The sequence below is a fragment of the Pantherophis guttatus genome, chromosome 1 (assembly GCF_059756535.1).
Source record: "Pantherophis guttatus breed Tessera chromosome 1, ASM5975653v1, whole genome shotgun sequence".
Lineage (NCBI taxonomy): Eukaryota > Metazoa > Chordata > Lepidosauria > Squamata > Colubridae > Pantherophis > Pantherophis guttatus.
In genome coordinates, this window is record NC_142063.1 from 16,458,392 (window position 1) to 16,478,449 (window position 20,058).

The 20,058-nt window shown below is 45.1% G+C and overlaps 1 protein-coding gene across 2 annotated transcripts in view; it reads left to right on the plus strand.

The window, feature by feature from the left end:
- The window catches only part of NCAN (neurocan), a 151,073-nt gene that overhangs the window by 28,410 nt on the left and 102,605 nt on the right, over positions 1–20,058 (plus strand). For both annotated transcript variants that reach the window (XM_034442546.3, XM_034442545.3), the window contains exon 2: positions 18,177–18,253. In XM_034442546.3, the coding sequence (XP_034298437.2) occupies positions 18,184–18,253 (70 nt within the window). In that variant the 5' untranslated portion in view covers positions 18,177–18,183. The remainder of the gene's footprint in view (positions 1–18,176; positions 18,254–20,058) is intronic.

The window sequence follows — 20,058 nt, forward strand, 5'->3', positions numbered from 1 at the left end:
TCTTTCTTTCTCTCTCTTTCTCTCCCTGGCTCATTCCTGACCTGGGAGGATTGTTGAGCTTCCAGGCTAATGAAAGGGTTCCGGCGACCTCCAAACCTTGAGGCTGAAGCAAAAGCAGAGGATTTCCATTTTGGAGGAGCTGATAACAGCCTGGAGCTGGGCCAAAAGTGGGAGGCCTTTGCCAAAAGACATTGGCACAGCAGGCGCAAAGCACTGTGTGAAGCAAGGGGGAGAAAGAGCTGCCCCCATTCAGTGGCAAAATCATTAAGGTTCAGTGATAGCATTTTGTTTCCTTTCTCTTCCTCTCATCTAAAGGTAGCAATCAGAACAAAAGGCCCTGCTTCCATTGTCAACCTTTCACTTCCCCAGAAACCCTGGAAAAAATTTTTTTTCCAGACCTATTGTACCCTTGAAATTCTCTCATTTGGGAGCTGAAGACGATGTAATGGGCTATCATAAGAACAGCTTTGAGGAGCAGGAGGAAAAGCCACAACCCAAGACAATGGGCAGATAAGAGAAACCTGGGTCCAGGGCAGAGATGTAATCTGAGAAAACGTTGTAGATTTGACCTCTTTGAGTTCTTTTGTATTTAAAGGCAGGGAGGAGGGAAGCATCCTTGGGCTTGGTTATTCTCTATAATAAAAGTAGTACAGGCAGTCCTTGACTTGCAACCAGAATTGAGCCCAAATTTATGTTGCTAGGTGAGAAATTCGTTAAAGTGAGTTTTGCCACATTTTTCTTGCCCCATTTTTAAGTGAATGCACTGCAGTTGTTAAGTTAGTAACACGGTTGTTAAGTGAAGCTGGCTTCCCCATTGACTTTGCCTGTCAGAAGGTCGCAGAAGGGGACCACCACATGATCACGGGACACTGCAACCCTCGTAAAAATGAACCAGTTGCCAAGCATCCGAATGTAAATTATGCGACCCTGGGGAAGCTGCCATGGTTGTAAGTGTGAAAAATGGTCATAAGTCAAAAGTTTTTTCAGTGCCGTTGTAACTTTGAACGGTCGCTAAAAGAACTGTTGTTAAGTCGAGGACTACCTGTAGTTAAGAAGATAACAGAAAGACCAGAACATATCCTCTCCAGCAACTTGGTACACTCAGATAAGCAGGGATTAACACCAGACAAACAATCAAGCAGAAAATTACTCTCATCAGGGAACTATCAAGGAAAAAAACCACCCCCATCAACATCGGCAGGACTAACTACTGTATATAAACAGGGAGCAGACGGGCACCCACAAGCACTGATGATATTATCTAGTTGGGTAATGAAACATCTGCAAGAAAACAACCAAGCTCAGAGAACATTAAGGTTTCCCCACCCCCGCCCCCCCTTGTATTTATAACTTTGGTTTCCTGATCTGGTTTACCACAAAAAGTTGACATCATCCCTGAATTGATGAGAGGAGTTAAAGGTAGAAAGGAGAGTAGTCTGCTGGTGAATTTCATCTCCTAATCCACCCATAACATCTCCACGTGTGAGAAAATGGATTGAACTCTTTTGGACTCATAGCCAAAATATCATTACAGCATGCTGAGTGAACTGAGCTCTTGTCATTGGCAAACCACGGTTTGAGCAGAGGTCTTCAAACTTGGCAGCTTTAAGACTTGTGGACTTCAACTCCCAGAATTCTCCAGCCAGCTGCCAAGTTTGAAGACCTCTGGTTTAGAGCTTAGCGTCATCTTCTCCATCGGTCGTGACCTCCAGATATCTAGGCTTCAATTCCTAGAATTCCCAGCAAATGGTATTGTGGGTTAGAGAATTCTGGGAACTGAAGTCCATTCAGCTGGAAAGCACTTGGGGTAAGGAACATTGATTTTAAATGATGATAAGTGCACATTCAATCTTTTGTCTATAGCCAAAGTTTATAACAGGACGGAGAAATTTTGTTCTGGTTGGAGAATGTCCCTTTTCGAAGAATTGGGAGGGGAGGGACTGAGATCCATGGGGGTGCAGTCAGTGACTGCAAGAGCGAGATTGATAGATGGATGGATGGATAGGAGAGAGAGAGAGAGAGAGAGAGGAGAGAGAGAGAGCACTGAGTGAATGAATGGATAGGTAGACAGACAGATGGTTGAGTGAATGTGTGTATGTATGAATATGAGTATGTATGAGATTCAAGGTGCTGGTAATCACCTATAAAGCCCTACATGGCTTAGGCCCGGGGTATTTGGCGAATCATCTGCGGCCAGCGACTGCTCCCCATCGCCCGATACATTCCCACAGGGAGGGCCTCCTTGGGGTGCCGTCGGCCAGACAATGTCGGCTGGCGACCTCTAGGGAGCGGGCCTTCTCTGTGGGCGCACCTACCCTGTGGAATCAGCTCCCCCTGGGGCTCCGGGTGGCCCCTGACCTTCACTCTTTCCTCCCTGGCCTTAAAACATGGCTATTCCGCCTGGCCGGCTTGGACTGAAGGGGTTTTAGAGGGGATTTTAATGGTTTTTATAGTTTTATTGGGTATTTTTAAAAAATTGAACTTTGTGTGTTTTATTGTTGTCCTGAGTCCTTTCGGAGATAGGGCGGCATATAAGTCCAAATAATAATAATAATAATAATAATAATAATAATAATAATAATAATAATAATAATAATATAGAATTCTTTATTCTATACAAGGAATTCGTCTTAGGTGCATATGCTCTCAGTGTACATAAGGAGAATAAAATACATTCATCAAGAATAAAAGATACAACGCTTAGTGATAGTTAAGGTTACTAATGAGCTATCAAATCATACTAGGAAACAAATAAAAACAATATAAATTGAAAGATACAAGCAACACGATTATAGTAATAAGTGGGAAGAGATAGATACTAGTGAGGAAGAGAAGAATAATAGTAATACAGTCTTAGTAAATTATTTGACAGTGTTATATGCATGGATGGATGGGTGGCTGGATGAATGGATGGATAGAGAAAAAGAATGTATAGACTGCCTCAGTCTAAAGAGGCTTCAAGTCATATATTTTTTTGAGATTGGTGTGTTAGCATAGCACTGGAGAAGAAGAAAAAAGGGAGGTTCTGAACTCCAATTCTTAAGGGAACAATTGAAAGACCTGTTTAACCTCAAGAGCAGAAGAAAATGACTGCAGTTAAGAGTTTCCAAATATCTGAAGGGCTGATGACTGTTTTTTTTTTCTTCTTTTCTTATCAAAGGCAGGGCTAGAAGTAATGAGTAGAACTAGCTACCAAGTGGATGTGGGCTAAAAATTACATGAAATACAGCTAGTCCTTGATTTACAACCACAACTGAGCCCAACATTTCCATTGCTAAATGAGTCAGTTGTTAAGTGAGTTTGCCCCATTTTATGGCCTTTCTTAGACTAGACTAGACTAGACTAGACTAGACTAGACTAGACTAGACTAGAACAGAACAGAACAGAACAGAACAGAACAGAACAGAACAGAACAGAACAGAACAGAACAGAACAGAACAACAGAGTTGGAAGGGACCTTGAGGTCTTTTAGTCCAACCCCCTGCTTAGGCAGGAAACCCTACACCACTTCAGACAACTTGTTGTAGCCCGTACAAGGAGGCCGTGCGAGGAGGCTGGTGTGGTGCTGCGCCAGCAGCCTGTGCAGCTGGCACTCAAGTCGGACAATGAGGAGGTTGGAGAAGAGGTGGTGCCAGAGGCAGGGATTCAGCCAAGGCCTTCAGAACCTCCAGAAACTCCCTTAAGTGAAGAGGAAGAAGAGGAGGAGCCTCTTCTCGATGCACGGGCGTGCAGAACTGCCAAAAGGCAGGAGTGGCTCCTCAGGAGGAGGTCTCGAGAGTAAGGCTTGGGGCTAATTGGCCACTCCCTTAGCCTATTTAAGGAGGAACGCCGACTGAAGCAATTTGCAGGGAAGAACTTCGTTCACATACTTTCATGTCTTGTCTTGCTTATCTTATCAGCTTCCTGCAAATTGCTTCTGGACATTCTGCCAACCATAGTAAGCTTTCAGTTATTATTCTTTGAATTCTTGGTGGCTTTTAATGCAATTAATTAACAGCCATTGTTGTAAAAGACTGGTTTATTCAGTAAACTAAGATTTGAACGGACTTTGTGTGTGCTGCGTTCTTTGGGGTCCGTAGCTGGGTCAGAACACAACTCTTGTCACAGTTGTTAAGTGAATCACTGCGGTTGTTAAGTTAGTAACATGGTTGTTAAATGAATCTGGCTTCTTCATTGACTTGGTTTGTAAGAAGGTCGCTAAAAGAGGATCACATGACCCTAGGATCCTGCAACCGTCATAAATATAAGTCCTTTGCCAAGGGTCTGAATTTTGATCATGTGACCATGGAGATGCTGTAATGGTCATTTGTAAAACGGTCGTAAGTCACTTTTTTCAGTGCTGTAGTAACTTCGAACAGTCACTAAACAAATGATTGTAAGTTGAGGACTACTTGTATCATACCACAGGTGTTCAAAACACCTGGTCTGCGGGCACTGTTCCGTGGCATGCCAGAAACTGGGCTGCGCAAATAAGCGAAACCCCATCTAAGCCAGGGGTCTCCAACCTTGGCAACTTTAAGCCTGGCGGACTTCAATTCCCAGAATTCCCCAGCCAGCCCAGGAGGCTGCAGGGAAGCTGTTAGGCCAAAAATGGGGGGCGGTGTGTGTGTGTGGCCAATCCCCCCCAGCATATTTTTCGGCCTAGGAGGCTACAGGGAGGCCTGCTAGGCCAAAAAAGGAGGGGGGCAGGGGGTCGTGTGCACATGTGCGGGGTGTGTGTGTGGAGGAACATGAGGGGAGTTGTGCGCGCTTGGGCAGGGGGTCGCGCTTTCGGCACACGACGAGAAAAAGGGTTAGCCATCACCTGGCCTAGAATCCAAACCACAGGCAAAACTGAGCAAGGACTGACCGGGGTTATGTCTTTATAGCCAAGTGTCCTGACTCCTGATCAGCCTGATTGGCATGTCTTTTAAAGCAATCACCCCTGAATTCAGGAGAGCTTCTCCCTCTGTGCCGGGTTGCAGCCAGGTATCCTAGCAAGGTAACGGCGGTCTTTTGATGAACGATTTGTGGTGTGCAGGACGGCTGCGTTGCTAACGGCGTTTTAAACCAGAGCGTAAGCTGCTATGAATCTAAACAATAGAAAATATGAATATATGTGCAGGCACTTTCTCAGCCCTGCCAACTGGAAAACATTGATATTGCCACCTTTCTGGTGGAAAACGCAAGGAAGCCTTCACTTCATTTATCAACATGAAAGACCATCTTTCCCTCCCTCCCTGTGGCCCATTCCACAGTTTAAAGACTCTGCAGCCAAGCCTGTGATTAATAAGGTGCAGCCTAGCATTTCCCCCCCCCCTTTTTTTTCTTTTGCCTGAGTGCCAGAAAAAAAACTGCACAAGTAACACAATTCTCTGGACTACCGAAGTTTTTTTGGGAGTGGGGGAGAAAGATTTCATCAGCCCCGAACCCAGCGGGCATCTGAGCCCCACGTGATTTCTCCCGTGGAATACATACGATAGATAAAATTAAATTTAAAAGAAAACCAAATGCCCCCATCGTCATCAACGCGTTGGCTGGCCAGCTTGGAGGTGGGAGGAAAAAAGAAGAATAGAAGGAAAGCTTATCTGGAGGAAACTTAAAAACGCTTGTGTTGGAGGTCACTTACACCTACACAGGTTGGCTCAGCAGCGGAGCCGCACAGAATAACTTCTCTCTTTTCAGCCTTGGTTAAGGAACAGGAGGGTTTAAATGATGAAAATCCAGAACAAAACATCACAGATAGATAGATAGATAGATAGATAGATAGATAGATAGATAGATAGATAGATAGATAGATATAGACTGAAGAGTTTCGTGTGCTGTCTGCATCCCTTAGATCAGGGGTCTCCAACCTTGGCAACTTTAAGCCTGGCGGACTTCAACTCCCAGGAATTCCTGGGAGTTGAAGTCCTCCAGGCTTAAAGTTGCCAAGGTTGGAGACCCCTGCTCTAGACCATAGTTACCAAATTTTGAAGCCCAACACTGCCCGACAGGTACCAGCCAGGGAAGCCTATACCAGTATATTTGTATAATTTTTTGCAACGTTGCTGGACTATTCTTGTAGAAATGCTGACATTACAGCCACCTTGTAATACGCAGCTGATCCCTTGTGAAAGATCTTATGAGACCCCGGTGATTTTGTGTGAGATCTCACAAGATTTCAGATGTGGTGTTGAAAGCTCCAGAGCCATGGATCAAGGTCATATGATGGCACCAAAGTCCCAAATATCCTTTTTCCAAAAGGCAACTGGACTTCCTTGATTTTTTTTCTTTCCCCTTTTCACTTCTCATCCAAGAAGCTTCTTCAGTTTTAACCGACTGGTAGGGAATGGAAGGCTTTATATATTCTTTGCAGACATCTGACCATTAGCTCTGTGAGAGTCGTTGAGGCTACTTGGGGGTTTATCTGTATCCTCAGAGTAACCTGAAACAGAGTGTAAATGGGTGTGGAAGCTTTTTCAAAGAGAAAAATGACATTTTTTTTCCCCTAGCCAAATGACAAAATTAAGGTTGCATCATTGCAATATACAAACTCCGTTCCTTTCATGTGTGCATGTGACATTACACATACGAAAGGGGTAGAATATGAGCCTCGGTGGTTACAGTGGTTAGAGTGCAGTACTGCAGGCTACTTCTGCTGACTGCCAGCTGCCTGCAATTTGTCAGTTCGAATCTCAGCGGGCTCAAGGTTGACTCAGCCGCCCGCCCTTCCGAGGTCGGTAAAATGAGGACCCAGATTGTTAGGGGCAAATAGGCTGACTCTGTAAACCGCTTAGAGAGGGCTGTAAAAGCACTGTGAAGCGGTATATAAGTCTTATGTGCTATTGCTATTTTTGTTGCATTGGGGTGATGCTGCTGTCATAATTTGCCATCCCTTGATCCTATCTTGTAGAGACTTCTCATTGGGTAAAATCATGTATAGGTAGTCCTTGACTTATGACCAGTACACAGGACCTGGATTCAAAGTTCCAAAGCTTGTTCTCCCTCACCTGATGTCACATGACCACATATACGGCCATTTGCAGCGTCCTATGATCACATAACTGCATTTTATGATATTTTGACCGCCCCCAAAAATATTATTTCCAGTTTTCAGCAAAATCAGCCCATAGTGAACCATAAGTACGGCTGCAGTGCTCACTTAATAACCAACACAACAAAAATCGTAAAATCAGTCGGTCATGTGGGTGACCCGAATTACGACGGTCACAAGTATGACCATGATGGGCAGGTTCCATGATGGTTGTAACTCAAGGAGTAGCCCAAATGCAGCAGCTAAAGTCCAAACAAGGTGCCGGGATTAGTGTTGTATCCTCCACTGGCTGCCAGTTGTCTGCCAAACACAATTTAAAGTGTTGTACTCATCACAAATGCCTTAAAGCAGTATTTCTCAACCTTGGTAGCTTGAAGATGGGTGGACTTCAACTCCCAGAATCCCCCAGCCAGCGCTTCCGGCTGGGGGATTCTGGGAGTTGAAGTCCACCCATCTTCAAGCTTCCAAGGTTGAGAAACACTGCCTTAAAGGCTTTGGACCATTTCTTGCTCACTCTGGGCCAATTCTCCAACTCGAAAAATCACTCCATTGAAATTTAATCAACACTCAAGTAAAAGTTGACTTGCATCCCTTGGTAGACAATTCCTGCTCCTCCTGAATCTCCTATTAGCTCAGCAGAACAAGTATGGATTTTCCTGGCAAAGTAAAATTAATTAGAAAAAAACACAAAATGCTTGAAGAAGTTGCTTTGATCGTTTTGTCCCTCCCCTCCCCCCCGTTTTGTTTTCTGACTCATTCTTGTTTGTGGCTGCCTTGTTCCTCGGTGCTTCTTTTTTTATTTGCCATTTCTGACGAATATAACAATGCAGAGATACGCACCAGTGCACATTGACACACAAACAACATCACTTCTTCGCCAAGCATATTGCGATGTCTGGATAAGATGTAGGATTAGTGATAAAGGAAAGGAAGAGAAGAGAAGAAAAATTAAGTTAAACTCCGGTTCCATGAGTGGCCTCGGGGAAGTTCGAAAGACAATATTGCAGTGGGGGGAAAAAAAACAAAAACAAACAAACTCAAATTTGTAAGCCTAGTGGATGGTTTGAATTGATTCTACTCCTAATCTACTCCATGGCCTCCATTTTAAGAACTGAAAAAGCAGAGGCTAATGTTTGTCATTTAAATAAAATATGGGCTATTTACTCATCCGTATTGGCACCCGGGGCCTCCTAGCTGAGCAAACAGAAGTCAAACACCAGCTGGCACAGCTGTGCTAGGGAAGATTTTTTTTTTCCCTCTGGTTCTTTCAAAGGTGCGATAAAATAAGTCCATCTTGTGGCTTTTGTGCTCTGGGTCGTGCCAGGGATGGCCAGTCACTAGAATCCCAGGATTGGAAGGGGCCTTGAAGGCCATTTAGACCAGGGGTGTCAAACTCAATTTCATTGAGGGCAGGGGTGAAATCTAAAATTTGTTACTACCGGTTCTGTGGGTGTGGCTTGGTGGTGGGGGTAATGTGACTGGGTGGGCGTGGCCAACTTTTTTAAAAAAAAACTTTTAAAAGCATTTTTTCTACAACCTTAAGAGGTTGCAGAAAAAAAATGCTTTTAGAAGCCTCTAATGATCCCAGCTGAGCCGCGCGATCATCAGAGGCTTTTTTTTTCTCCGAACCACCTACTGCCATCGCTACCGGATCGGGTGATCCGGTCCGAACCGGGAGCATTTCATCCCTGATTGAGGGCCATATCAAGGTTGTGTTTGACCTTGAGGGCTGGAGTGGGTGTGGCCAGGGTGGGTGTGGCCAGTTTGATGTCACTCATGTCGGGGGCGCCTATGGTGGCCTGAGTGCTGTGCCAGCAAAAATGGGCTCCCGAGCTCTGTTTTCGGCTACGACGGCCTCCTGCAACCCTCTGCCAGCAAAAAATGGAGCTCGGGAGGGTTGCATGCGGTCCTCCCAAGCTCCATTTTTGCTGGCAGAGACACCGAAGGCGGGTCCTTCACTGTTTCCAGGGCAGTCCTGTGGGCCAGATCTAAACACCCCTGGCCCCCAGGCCTTGAGTTTGACACCCCTGATTTAGACTGACTCCATTTTGTGGAGGAGATCTACTCTTATCAGGGCACAAGGGCAGGCAATCCTTGACTTAGGACCGCCACTGAGCCCCAAATTTCCATTGCTAAGCAAGGCAGTTGTTAAGTGAATTTTGCTCCATTTTATGACCTTTCTTGCTACAGATGCTAAGTGAATCACTGACAGGGTTGTTAAGTGGCTTCCCCGTTGATTTTGCTTGTCAGAAGGTCGCAAAAAAGGATCGTGTGACCCCCCCTGGACACTGTACCTGTCATGAATATGAGTCAGTTGCCCAGTGTCCGAATTGTGATCAGTTGACCATGGGGTATACTGCAATGGTCATAAGTGTGAAAAACAGCCATACGTCACTTTTTCCAGTGCTATTGTAACTGGACTGCCATTAAACAAATGGTTGTAAGTCGAGGACTGCCTGTTGCATATGGGTCATATGATCGCCATTTGTGACTTTTCCTGCTGCCTTCCTACAAGCAAAGTCAATGGAGGAAACTGGGATCACTTAACGACTGTGACCAAAAACGGTCATAAAAACAGGCACAGTCATACAATGACTCAATTAATGATGGCATCGCTTAGCGACTGAAGCACCGGTCCCAATTGTGATCATAAGTCGAGGACTATCTGCATTGTCTAACCCAGGGTTCTCCAACCTTGGCAACTTTTAAGATTTGTGGACTTCAACTATGCTTTGACTGGTGCATAGCTGTCTGCAAGGAATATAAATCCTTCCATTCCCCACCATCCAGTCAGAGCTGAAGAAGCTTCTTGGATGAGAAGCGAAACATCTTCAAAGAAAAGGAAAAAGAAGAAAGTCCAGTTGCCTCTTGAAAAAAGCACTTTTGGAGCGAACTGTTGTAAGTTGAGGAATGCCTGTATTCAGGGGTGGGTTCTAAATTTTTTTACTACCGGTTCTGTGGGCGTGGCTTTTTTGTGGGCGTGGCTTGATGGTCATGTGACAATTCTTTAGGATTTAGCAGAGGTACTGGTCTACCAGACTGTTAACTGCTTGCAGAGCTGTACCGGTCCACCCATTTGTTTTTGGAGGCACCGGTCTACCCATTTGTTTTTCGAACGCACTGATCTACCACCACACTGCCTTTTAACACTGATCAGCTGTAGGGCGGCCCTTTGAAGCCCCGTGGCAAGAGTTTAAACGGTTTTTTTCCTTCTAGCCGATCAGCTGGGACTCGGGAGGCAGCGAATAGATTGAGGGCTGGGCCAAATAAAAGGTAAGAGTAACGCGGGGGGGGGGCAGAGGGCCCAGCTCCTGAACAAAGAGAACCGGTTTGGTGACGTCATATCGTCACCGCTACCGGCTTGGCCGAACCGGGCCGAACCGGGAGGAACCCACCACTGCCTGCAATTTATACTCCCAACACCCCTGTGAGGGAGTTCGAAGCCAAGAGATACTATGTTTGACGAATTCCAACCCGGATATTTGAATCTGAGCCCATTTGCTGCTCAAGGACCCTTGTGGGTGCTTATAATTCCTCCTCTGCCATTTATTGTTGATGGCTGGGTTATGGATTTGTTATTGAACCAGACAGTTCTCTTGACAGGGAGGGGAAGGACAAGCTGAATACAGAGAAATCTTTTCTCGGTGAGCCCCCGCTCCCTTTCCTCCCCAAGGGAAAATCAGTGTGACATTATTGCACACTTGAATGCCTGGATCCATTCCATTGAAATGCAAATTCTGACTTTCTCCCAGACAGGGAGACATCTTGGCTTTGCCATCAGAAATAATTAGCTGTGATGGGAAGGAGGAAATAGCATTGCTAAGAGGCCATGGGACTTCATTCCTTCCTGGGCTTCTGCCTACTTCTCCAGGTTACTGTCAACCCTGAAGCTGACCTGGCAGAGGCCATTTTGAGGCTTCAGTGTTGCCACATTGGAGTTGAGGGATAGGGAGGGGAGACTACAGAGAGCTCGGGGATTTGTAGTCAAAACAAAATACTTTCTCCTGGGAACCAAGGACATTCCCACAGGTGGTCAGAGAGAGGAGGAGTGAAGTTACCAGGCAACCAGAGGGTGCCTTGATTGGACCATGTGACTGATTGTTTGGGAAAGGGGAAAAACTTTTACTTGTAAGTAGGTGAAAACCGCAGGAACAATCAGAGTCGGTTTTCACTAGCCTGTGCCAATATGATAAGTCCAATAAAACTATTCTTTGAGGAACCCACCTGCCTCGAAGTTCTGTTTGCTATGGGCGTATTACTTGGAACCCTGACAGTTACATAGTTCTGTACAGGTAGTAGTCCTCGACTTACAACCATTTGTTTAGTGACCATTTGAAGTTACAACGGCACTGAAAAAAATGTCTTAGGACCGCTTTCATACTTACGACCAATCACAGCATTCCCCAGGTTCACATGATCCAAATTCAGACGCTTGGCATTTGGCCTGTAGAGGTAGTCCTCGACTTACGACAGTTCATTTAGTGACCGTTCAAAGTTACAATGGTACTTTGAAAAATATGACTTATGACCGCTTTTCAGAACTACAACCTTTGCAGCATCCCCATAGTCATGTGATCAAAATTCATATATTTGGCAACTTGTTCATATTTATGACGGTTGCTATGTCCCAAGTTCATGTGATCCCCTTTTATGACCTTCTGACCAGCAAAGCCAGATTCACTTAATGACTGGGTTACTAACTTATCAGCTGCAGTGATACACTTAATAACTGTGGCAAGAAAGGTCGTAAAATAGGATAATTGACCAGCAAAGTCAACAAGGAAAGTAAGATTCATTTAACTACCATGTTACTGGCTTAACAGTGATCCACTTAACAGCTGTAGCAAGAAAGGTTGTAAAATGGGGCGCAACTCACTTAACAACCATTGCTTAGCCATGGAAATTTTGGGCTCAGTTGTGCTCGTACATCAAGGCCTACTTGTAATCGTCACCTGATCGTGTTGGTGGAAGGTATATTTGAAGTGTGTGCCTCTTTAAGTCGACCCAAAAATAAGAGGGATGTATTTTGGCTTGTAGTGACCATTTTATCAGGTGGTACTCTATGATTACTTTTAAAATCTTACCAAATCTTAAAATATGGGGTCCTTTTTTATTCCTAGTGCAGTGTTTCTCAACCGTAGCAACTCTATGAGGTGTGGACTTCAACTCCCAGAATTCCCCACCCAGCAAGCTTTTTTTTTTTAATTTGATTTATATGCCGCCCTTCTCCGGAGACTCAGGGCGGCTTACAAGGTGTTAAGCAATAGCCTTCATACCTTTGTATATTTATACAAAGTCAGCTTATTGCCCCCACAAACTGGGTCCTCATTTAACCTACCTTAGCAAGGATGGAAGGCTGAGTCAACCTTGAGCCTGGTGAGATTCGAACTTACAGTAATTGCAGACAGCTGGTGTTAATCACAATGCTATCAGTCTGCTGAGCCACCAGGCCCGCTCCATCAAAGATGGGCAATCAGTAAATAAAATCTGCAAACAATTTCTGTCTTGCGGCCCAAAAATTAGCTAGTGCTAGCCCTGAAGACACCAATAGCTGAATTTGACTCGAGGGATTTTATTTATTTTGTTTACAGGTAGTCTTTGACTTATGACAATAATGAATCCTGCTCATTATGGTTGTATGCTGTGGTAGTCTGACTGATCCTATTTTACAACCTTTTTGTGGTGGTCTTTAAATGCATGCCATGGTCATTAAGCAAATTCATTGTTTGTTAAGGCCGGTTTTGCTGAAAACTGGAAGTAAATGCTGAGGGGGTGGGGGTGGGTGGGAGACAGTTGTCACAATTTTGGAACTGGGTCATAAGTACCCCCAGGGAGGTCTGTTGAACTTTCAATGGTTCCCTAAGCAATCGGTCATAAGTTGAAGACTAGCAATAGCAATGGCATTTAGATTTATATACCACTTCACAGTGCTTTACAGCCCTCTCTGAGCAGTTTACAGAGCCAGCCTACTGCCCCCAACAATCTGGGTCCTCATTTTACTGACCTCAGAAGGATCGAAGGCTGAGTCAACCTTGAGCCGATGAGGATTGAACCACTGGCAGTCAGCAGAATTAGCCTGCAATGCTGCATTCTAACCACTGCGCCACCACAGCTCTAATATACTTATACTACCTGTATTAAACTGTCCATTGTGCCCTAGTCTAGTGCTTCTAAGTGGCTAACAAAATATAAAAACATAAAACAGATGAAGATAAAATAAATAAAGGGCCTGGTGGCTCAGCAGACTGATAGCATTGTGATTAACACCAGCTGTCTGCAATTACTGTAGGTTCGAATCTCACCAGGCTCAAGGTTGACTCAGCCTTCCATCCTTTCTAAGGTAGGTAAATTGAGAACCCAGTTTGTGGGGGCAATAAGCTGACTTTGTATAAATATACAAAAGTACGAAGGCTATTGCTTAACGCATTGTAAGCCACCCTGAGTCTCCGGAGAAGGGCGGCATATAAATCAAATTAAAAAAAAAATGCAATCTAGATGTTGGAGAACAAGCATCCCAGATGGGAGGAGGGCGGGGGTGTCAAACAGGGAATTAGCCTAGATAGACTCACCACACAAACACAAGAGGGCACAGTCTGACCTCCCACTGAATACCTTTGAGCCAGTGGTGAAATCCAAATTTTTTTACTACCGGTTCTGTGGGCATGGCTTGATGGTCATGGTGTGGCTTGGTGGGTGTGGCAGGGGAAGGATACTGCAAAATCTCCATTCCCACCCCACTCCAGGGGAAGGATACTGCAAAATCCCCATTCCCTCCCCACTCCTGGGGGAAGGATACTGCAAAATCTCCATTCCCACCCCACTCCAGGGGAAGGATACTGCAAAATCCCCATTCCCTCCCCGCTCCTGGGGGAAGGATACTGCAAAATCTCCATTCCCACCCCACTCTGGGGCCAGCCAGAGGTGGCATTTGCCAGTTCTCCGAACTACTCAAAATTTCCGCTACCGGTCCTCCAGAACCTGTCAGAACCTGCTGGATTTCACCCCTGCTTTGAGCCTTACCTGGCCTTCCCCAGGTGAGAACTGCCAATATGGGGAGATTCCTATATTATAGGCTGAGAAAAATAAAGTAACCCATTTGAACTCTACACCTCTGGATCTGGTTATCTGTTATCTTATTATATTGTACAATATAATACAATACAATATAATACAATGTAATACAATATAATTCAATGTAACTGTGGCTGGAAACCTCACCCAAAGCACATCATAAACCATATATACCAGACCCAATTAACATTCTGGCCCCCAATAAATGAGAAAAGGGTCTTTAATGCTCTCTGGAAACCCAGCAGGGCTGGGGCCATTTAAATTTCCGGAGGGAAGTTGTTTCCTGGAAGAGAAATAGTGCCTGCACACCTGAGCCCAGTCGGGGATTCACAAATTTGATGAATGAAGAGAAAAGATACATTCTCTCCTGCTTTCAAATTCCAACATATAGGCTTATCTAATGAAAAAGGCTGCGGTTCATTTAATTCCCTCTAAAGTAAACATTTCTCAGTTACGCTCATAATTGATTTTGGAAAACCCAGATGCAGGGATAGAAGGAAGGGCCATCATTCAGGTTTAGCACAATTTTTGTCACATTCAGCCTCTGTTCTTTTCTGGGAGGAGAAGGAGGACATAATAATAATAATAATAATAATAATAATAATAATAATAATAATAATAATAATAATAATAATAATAATAATAATAATAATAATTTTATTTCTATACCATCCTTCTCCCGAAGGACTCGGGGCGGTGTACAGCCTATTTAAAAACACAAGACAAAAACAACAATTAAAAATTTAAAATGATTAAATAGATTTGGCTCAATTTAAAACCCCAGAAATTTAAAATACCCCAATTTAAAATTACTATGTTGATAGCCCGGCCTGGCGGAACAACGGGGTCTTCAGTGCGCAGCGAAACACCCGGAGGTCGGAGATCTTACGTATTTCCGGGGGCAGTTCATTCCACAGGGCTGGGGCTCCCACAGAGAAGGCCCTCCCCCTGGGTGTCGCCAGCCGACACAACTTGGCCGATGGCACCCTGAGGAGACCCTCTCTGTGGGAGCGGACTGGCCGGTGGGAGGCTATTGGTGGCAGAAGACGGTCTCGAAGGTACCCGGGTCCTGTGCCATGGAGCGCTTTAAAGGTGGTGACCAACACCTTGAATCGCACCCGGAAGACCACTGGGAGCCAGTGCAGCTCGCGCAGGAGGGGTGTCACGTGGGCACAACGAGTTGCGCCCATAACCACCCGCGCGGCCGCATTCTGGACCAGTTGGAGCCTCCGAGTGCTCTTCAAGGGGAGCCCCATGTAGAGAGCATTACAATAGTCCAACCGGGAGGTGACAAGGGCATGAGTGACCGTGCGCAGGGCGTCCCGGTCCAGAAAGGGCTGCAACTGGCGAATCAGGCGGACCTGATAAAAGGCCCCCCTGGCCACGGCCGTCATATGCTCTTCTAAAGACAGCCGTGCGTCCAGGAGGACGCCCAGATTGCGAGCCCTCTCTGTGGGGGGCAAAGATTCACCCCCAATAGTCAGCGATGGCGATAGTAACAGTAATTTCATGCTTCGGTCACCATCTGGTTGGACTACTAGAGAGCACTCTACTTGGGGCTGCCCTTGAAGAAATTTCAATTAGTCCAAAATGCAGCAGCCTACTTTTTTTTTTTTTTTTTAGCATTTTACTGTTTGGAGCATATAACACCGTTGTTTTAAACTCTGCATTGGTCACCAGTGCGTTTCTGGAAAGTTTAAGGTGATGGTTTAAACCTATAAAGCTCTTTTTGGCAGGGTGTCTACATTTATGAAAGACCACCTATTCCAGAGGTGTCAAACTCAAGGCACGCGGACCACATGTGGGGTGCATAGATCTGGCCCATGGGGTCGGCCTGGAAACAGGAAAGGACTGGCCCACAGTGCTTCTGCCAGCAAAAATGGAGCTGATGGGGAGGGGGGAGGCATGTGCCCCCCCCGGGCTCCATTTTTGCTGGCAGAGGGCTATCAAAATAAACTAAAAACAAAACAAAAAGATAAAAGTTTCCCCTTTTGCATTTGAGCATGCAAAAAATGACAGGAAAGGAGAAAGGGAAAGAGGAAAGACAAAGAAAAAGAAAAAGATGGGAAGAGAGCAAGAAAGGAAAAATAAGGAAAGAGGGGAAGGAAGAAGAAATGAGAAGGAAGAAGGAAGGAAAAAGAAAAGGAAGGAAGGAACGAACGAACAAATGAAGGAAGGAAGGAAGGAAGGAAGGTAGGTTATAATGAGAGTGAGAGAGGGTCTCAGGCAGTGATGGGTTCTAATCAGTTTTACCACCAGTTCGCATCGTGCACACACTTTGCGCACGATCGCTGAACTTGCGCTTTGCGCAAGCGCATTGGGTAAAAAAACAGCTGAGGCATGGCAATCCACTCTGCTACGCCTTACAGCTGACCTAAAAACAAAAGAAATAAAGGTAGGTATAGCGCGGGGGCGGGGAGGAGGGCCCAACTGATGTTCGGAGCGAACCGGTTCGCTCTCCTATCAAGATTTCCACTACCGGCTCTCCCGAACCGGGGAGAACCGGTAGCAACCCACCATGGTCTCAGGTAAATCCTGACTTAGCACTTGGCTACCACAGGTGCCTCTGACACGAGTCCCATGTCCCGGCCATGCCTTTGATGGCCACTCCCACTCCCAGCCATGCTCCCCCGGCCCTCCGAGGTCAAATACAACCCTGATGCAGCCATCAATGAAATTGAGTTTGACACCCCTGATCTATTCAAACAACTAACAACCCACCCGATCAGCTCACACACAGAGAAATGTATTCCGATAAAAGAGGATTTCTGTAGCTCATGGTTGAACTGTGAAGTCCTTAGTGCTCTCTTGGGTGATTTCTTGCAGGTGTCTCATTACCCAACTAGTTCTTCTTGGTAGTTCCTTGATTTCTATAGAGATAAACCACACTTATATACTATTTAAAAGAGCCAATAAGAATTTAGGAAGGAAACAGAAAGACCAGAACATATCCTTTCCAGCAACCAATACCCAGATAAGCAGGGATTAACACCAGACAAACAATCAATCAGAAAACTACTCTAATCAGGGAACTACCAAGGAGAAAACCACCTCCACCAACATTGGCAGGGCAAACTACTATATATAAACAGGGAGTGAGCCCGACACTTCACAAGCACTGATGATATTTATCTAGTCAGGTAATGAAATGCCTGCAAGCAGCCTGCAAGCTCAGAGAGCACCAAGGGCTCCATGGAGAAACTTATTATTCAGATGTTTTCGTGACTGACATTTGGAGGGTTGAAACAATCTCCAGGTAGAGATCAAGCTGGGAGGGAAATACTTACCCTGGTGTGAAAAGTGACACAGATTTTGTTGTTGTTGTTGTATTATTGTTGTTATTGTTGTTGTTATTCATTTTACCCCCTCCAGGGTAAAAGAACTGCTGAAAGCTAGAAGCAGGAATGATATCCAGGCCTTTCAGTCCTTTAAGACTGTTTGGGGGAATGGGTTGGCTCGTTTTAAGAAATCCATTTGCATCCATGGCTCCTTCTGAGGGCAAATGGGATTGCAACAGGCAGAGCCCAGCCTGGGCATCTATGGGGGGTAGGATAAGGAAATGGGTGGGAAAGGGGGTTGCTGGAGAAAATAAAGGAGGAAGAGGAGGAGCAGTATGGAAGAAAGTAATGAGTGGGTAAAGTGGGAGATTAAAAGGAAAGCAAATAGGGAGGGAGGGAGGGAAGGAAGGAGGAAAGAAAGAAAGAAAGAAAGAAAGAGGGTGGAGATGAAAAGAGGAAGGGGAGGAAGGAAGGAAAGGAAAAGGAAAGGAAAGGAAAAAAGGGAAAGGAAAGAAAAGGAAAGAGGAAAGGAAAGAGGAAAGGAAAAGAAAGAGGAAAGGAAAGGGGAAGACGGGAATGAGAAGGAAAGAAGGAAAAAAGGAAACGAGGGAGGAAATAAAAGAACATTTTGAAGGTAAAGAAGGAAAAAAAGAAAGATGTGCAATGCAAGAAAGAAGGAAGAAAATGCAATGCAGGGTAGAAAAGAGGGTAGAAGGAAAGAGGGGTATTTAGGGAAGGAAAAATACATACAAAGAGAACAATTTATGCTACTGGAGGTTCATATTTCTCTCCCACTCCTTTTATTCTTCCAGATTAAGGATGGTCCATCTAATGCAAGATGTTGGCTGCTGGTTCCTGCTTGCCTATCTCCTCCCTCTCTCAGTTCTGGGTGAGTGAAACAATTGTGTGAAATGATAGGGGTGTGTCAATAGCTTGATTTATCTGGACAGAATTTATTTGTCTGCCTGTAATGCTGAACCCCCAATGATGGACTATTGTGGGGGGGGATTCTATTGACTTCCTGCTCTTCCCAGGTGCTTCTAGGTTCCTAGAAAAATCTGTTCGGATGTTATTTGAACCTGTGTGCTGGGCTCTCTGCTTCTGAAAATTTTTCTTTTTTGATGGATCTTTCTTTGATCTGTTGGGAATTCTTTTATGACACTCGTTGAACAAGTACAGATAGTCCTCGACTTACAACAGTTTGTTTAGTGACTGTTCGAAGTTACAACGGCACTGAAAAAAGCGACTTATGACCGTTTCTCACACTTGCAACTGTTGTAGCATCCCCATGGCCATGTGATTGAAATTCAGATGCTTGACAACTGACTCATATTTATGACTGTTGCAGTGTCCCAGAGTCTCGTAATCTCCATTGGCGCCCTTCTGACAAGCAAAGTCAATGGGGAAGCCAGATTCACTTAACAACCCTATTACTAATTTAACAACTGCAGGGATTCACTTAACAACTGTGGCAAGAAACATCATAAAATGGGCCAAAACTCACTTAACAAATTTCTCACTTAGCAACATAAATTGTGGACTCAATTTTGGTCGTAAATTGAACACTACCTGTAGCGCTTTTGAAGTCTATAGCATTCTGGAACATCTCGGCAAGATTGAGGTTATGACTTTGTCATGGATTATTTTGATTAGAAAAACATAAAAGCAGTGTGCAGCAGCTGCCAAAAAAAAAAAAAGACAACACAGTTCTAGGCTGCATAAATACCACTTTATAATGCCTTGGTAAGGCCACACTTGGAATACTTCATCCAGTTTTGGTTGCCATGAATGTAAAAAAGATGTTGAGACTCCAGAAAGAGTGCAGAGAAGAGCAACAAAGATGATTAGGGGACTGGAAGCTAAAACATATGAAGAACGGTTACAGGAACTGGGTATGTCTAATGAAAAGGAGGACTAGGGGAGACATGATAGCAGTCTTCCAATATCTCAGGGGCTGCCACAAAGAAGAGGGAGTCAAGCTATTCTCCAAAGCACCTGAAGGCAGGACAAGAAGCAATGGTGGAAACTAATCAAGGAGAGAAGCAAACTAGAACTAAGGAGAAATTTCCTGACAGTTAGAACAATTAATCAGTGAAACAACTTGCCTCCAGAAGTTGTGAATGCTCCAACACTGGAAGTTTTTAAGAAGAGATTGGACAACCATTTGTCTGAAATGGTATAGGGCAGTGACGGCTAACCTTTTTGCCATTACGTGCCAAAAGTAGGGGGGAGTGTGTGTGTGGGGTTGCTCGCGCATGTGCCCACACCCATAATTCTATGCGCCCCGCCACCACGCATGCGTGTGCAACCCCCCCATGCTCCTCCCACTTTTGGCATGCCATGGCAAGGTAGGCCCGTTTTTCGCTCTCCCCGGGCTCCAGAGCCTTTCTAGGAGGCTGGAAAGGGCAAAAATGGCCTTCTCCACTCCCCTGGAGGACGGAAACAGCCTTTTTCCTGACTTCCGGTGGGCCCAAAAGGCCTGAAAATCAGCTGGCTGGCGCGTGTATGCATGCCGGAGCTGAACTCGCGTGCCCACTGATATGGCTTTGCGTGCCACCTGTGGCACACGTGCCATAGGTTCACCATCACGGGTATAGGGTTTCCTGCCTGAGCAGAGGGTTGGACTAGAAACCTCCAAGGTCCCTTCCAACTCTGTTATTCTATTCTATTCTATTCTATTCTATTCTATTCTAT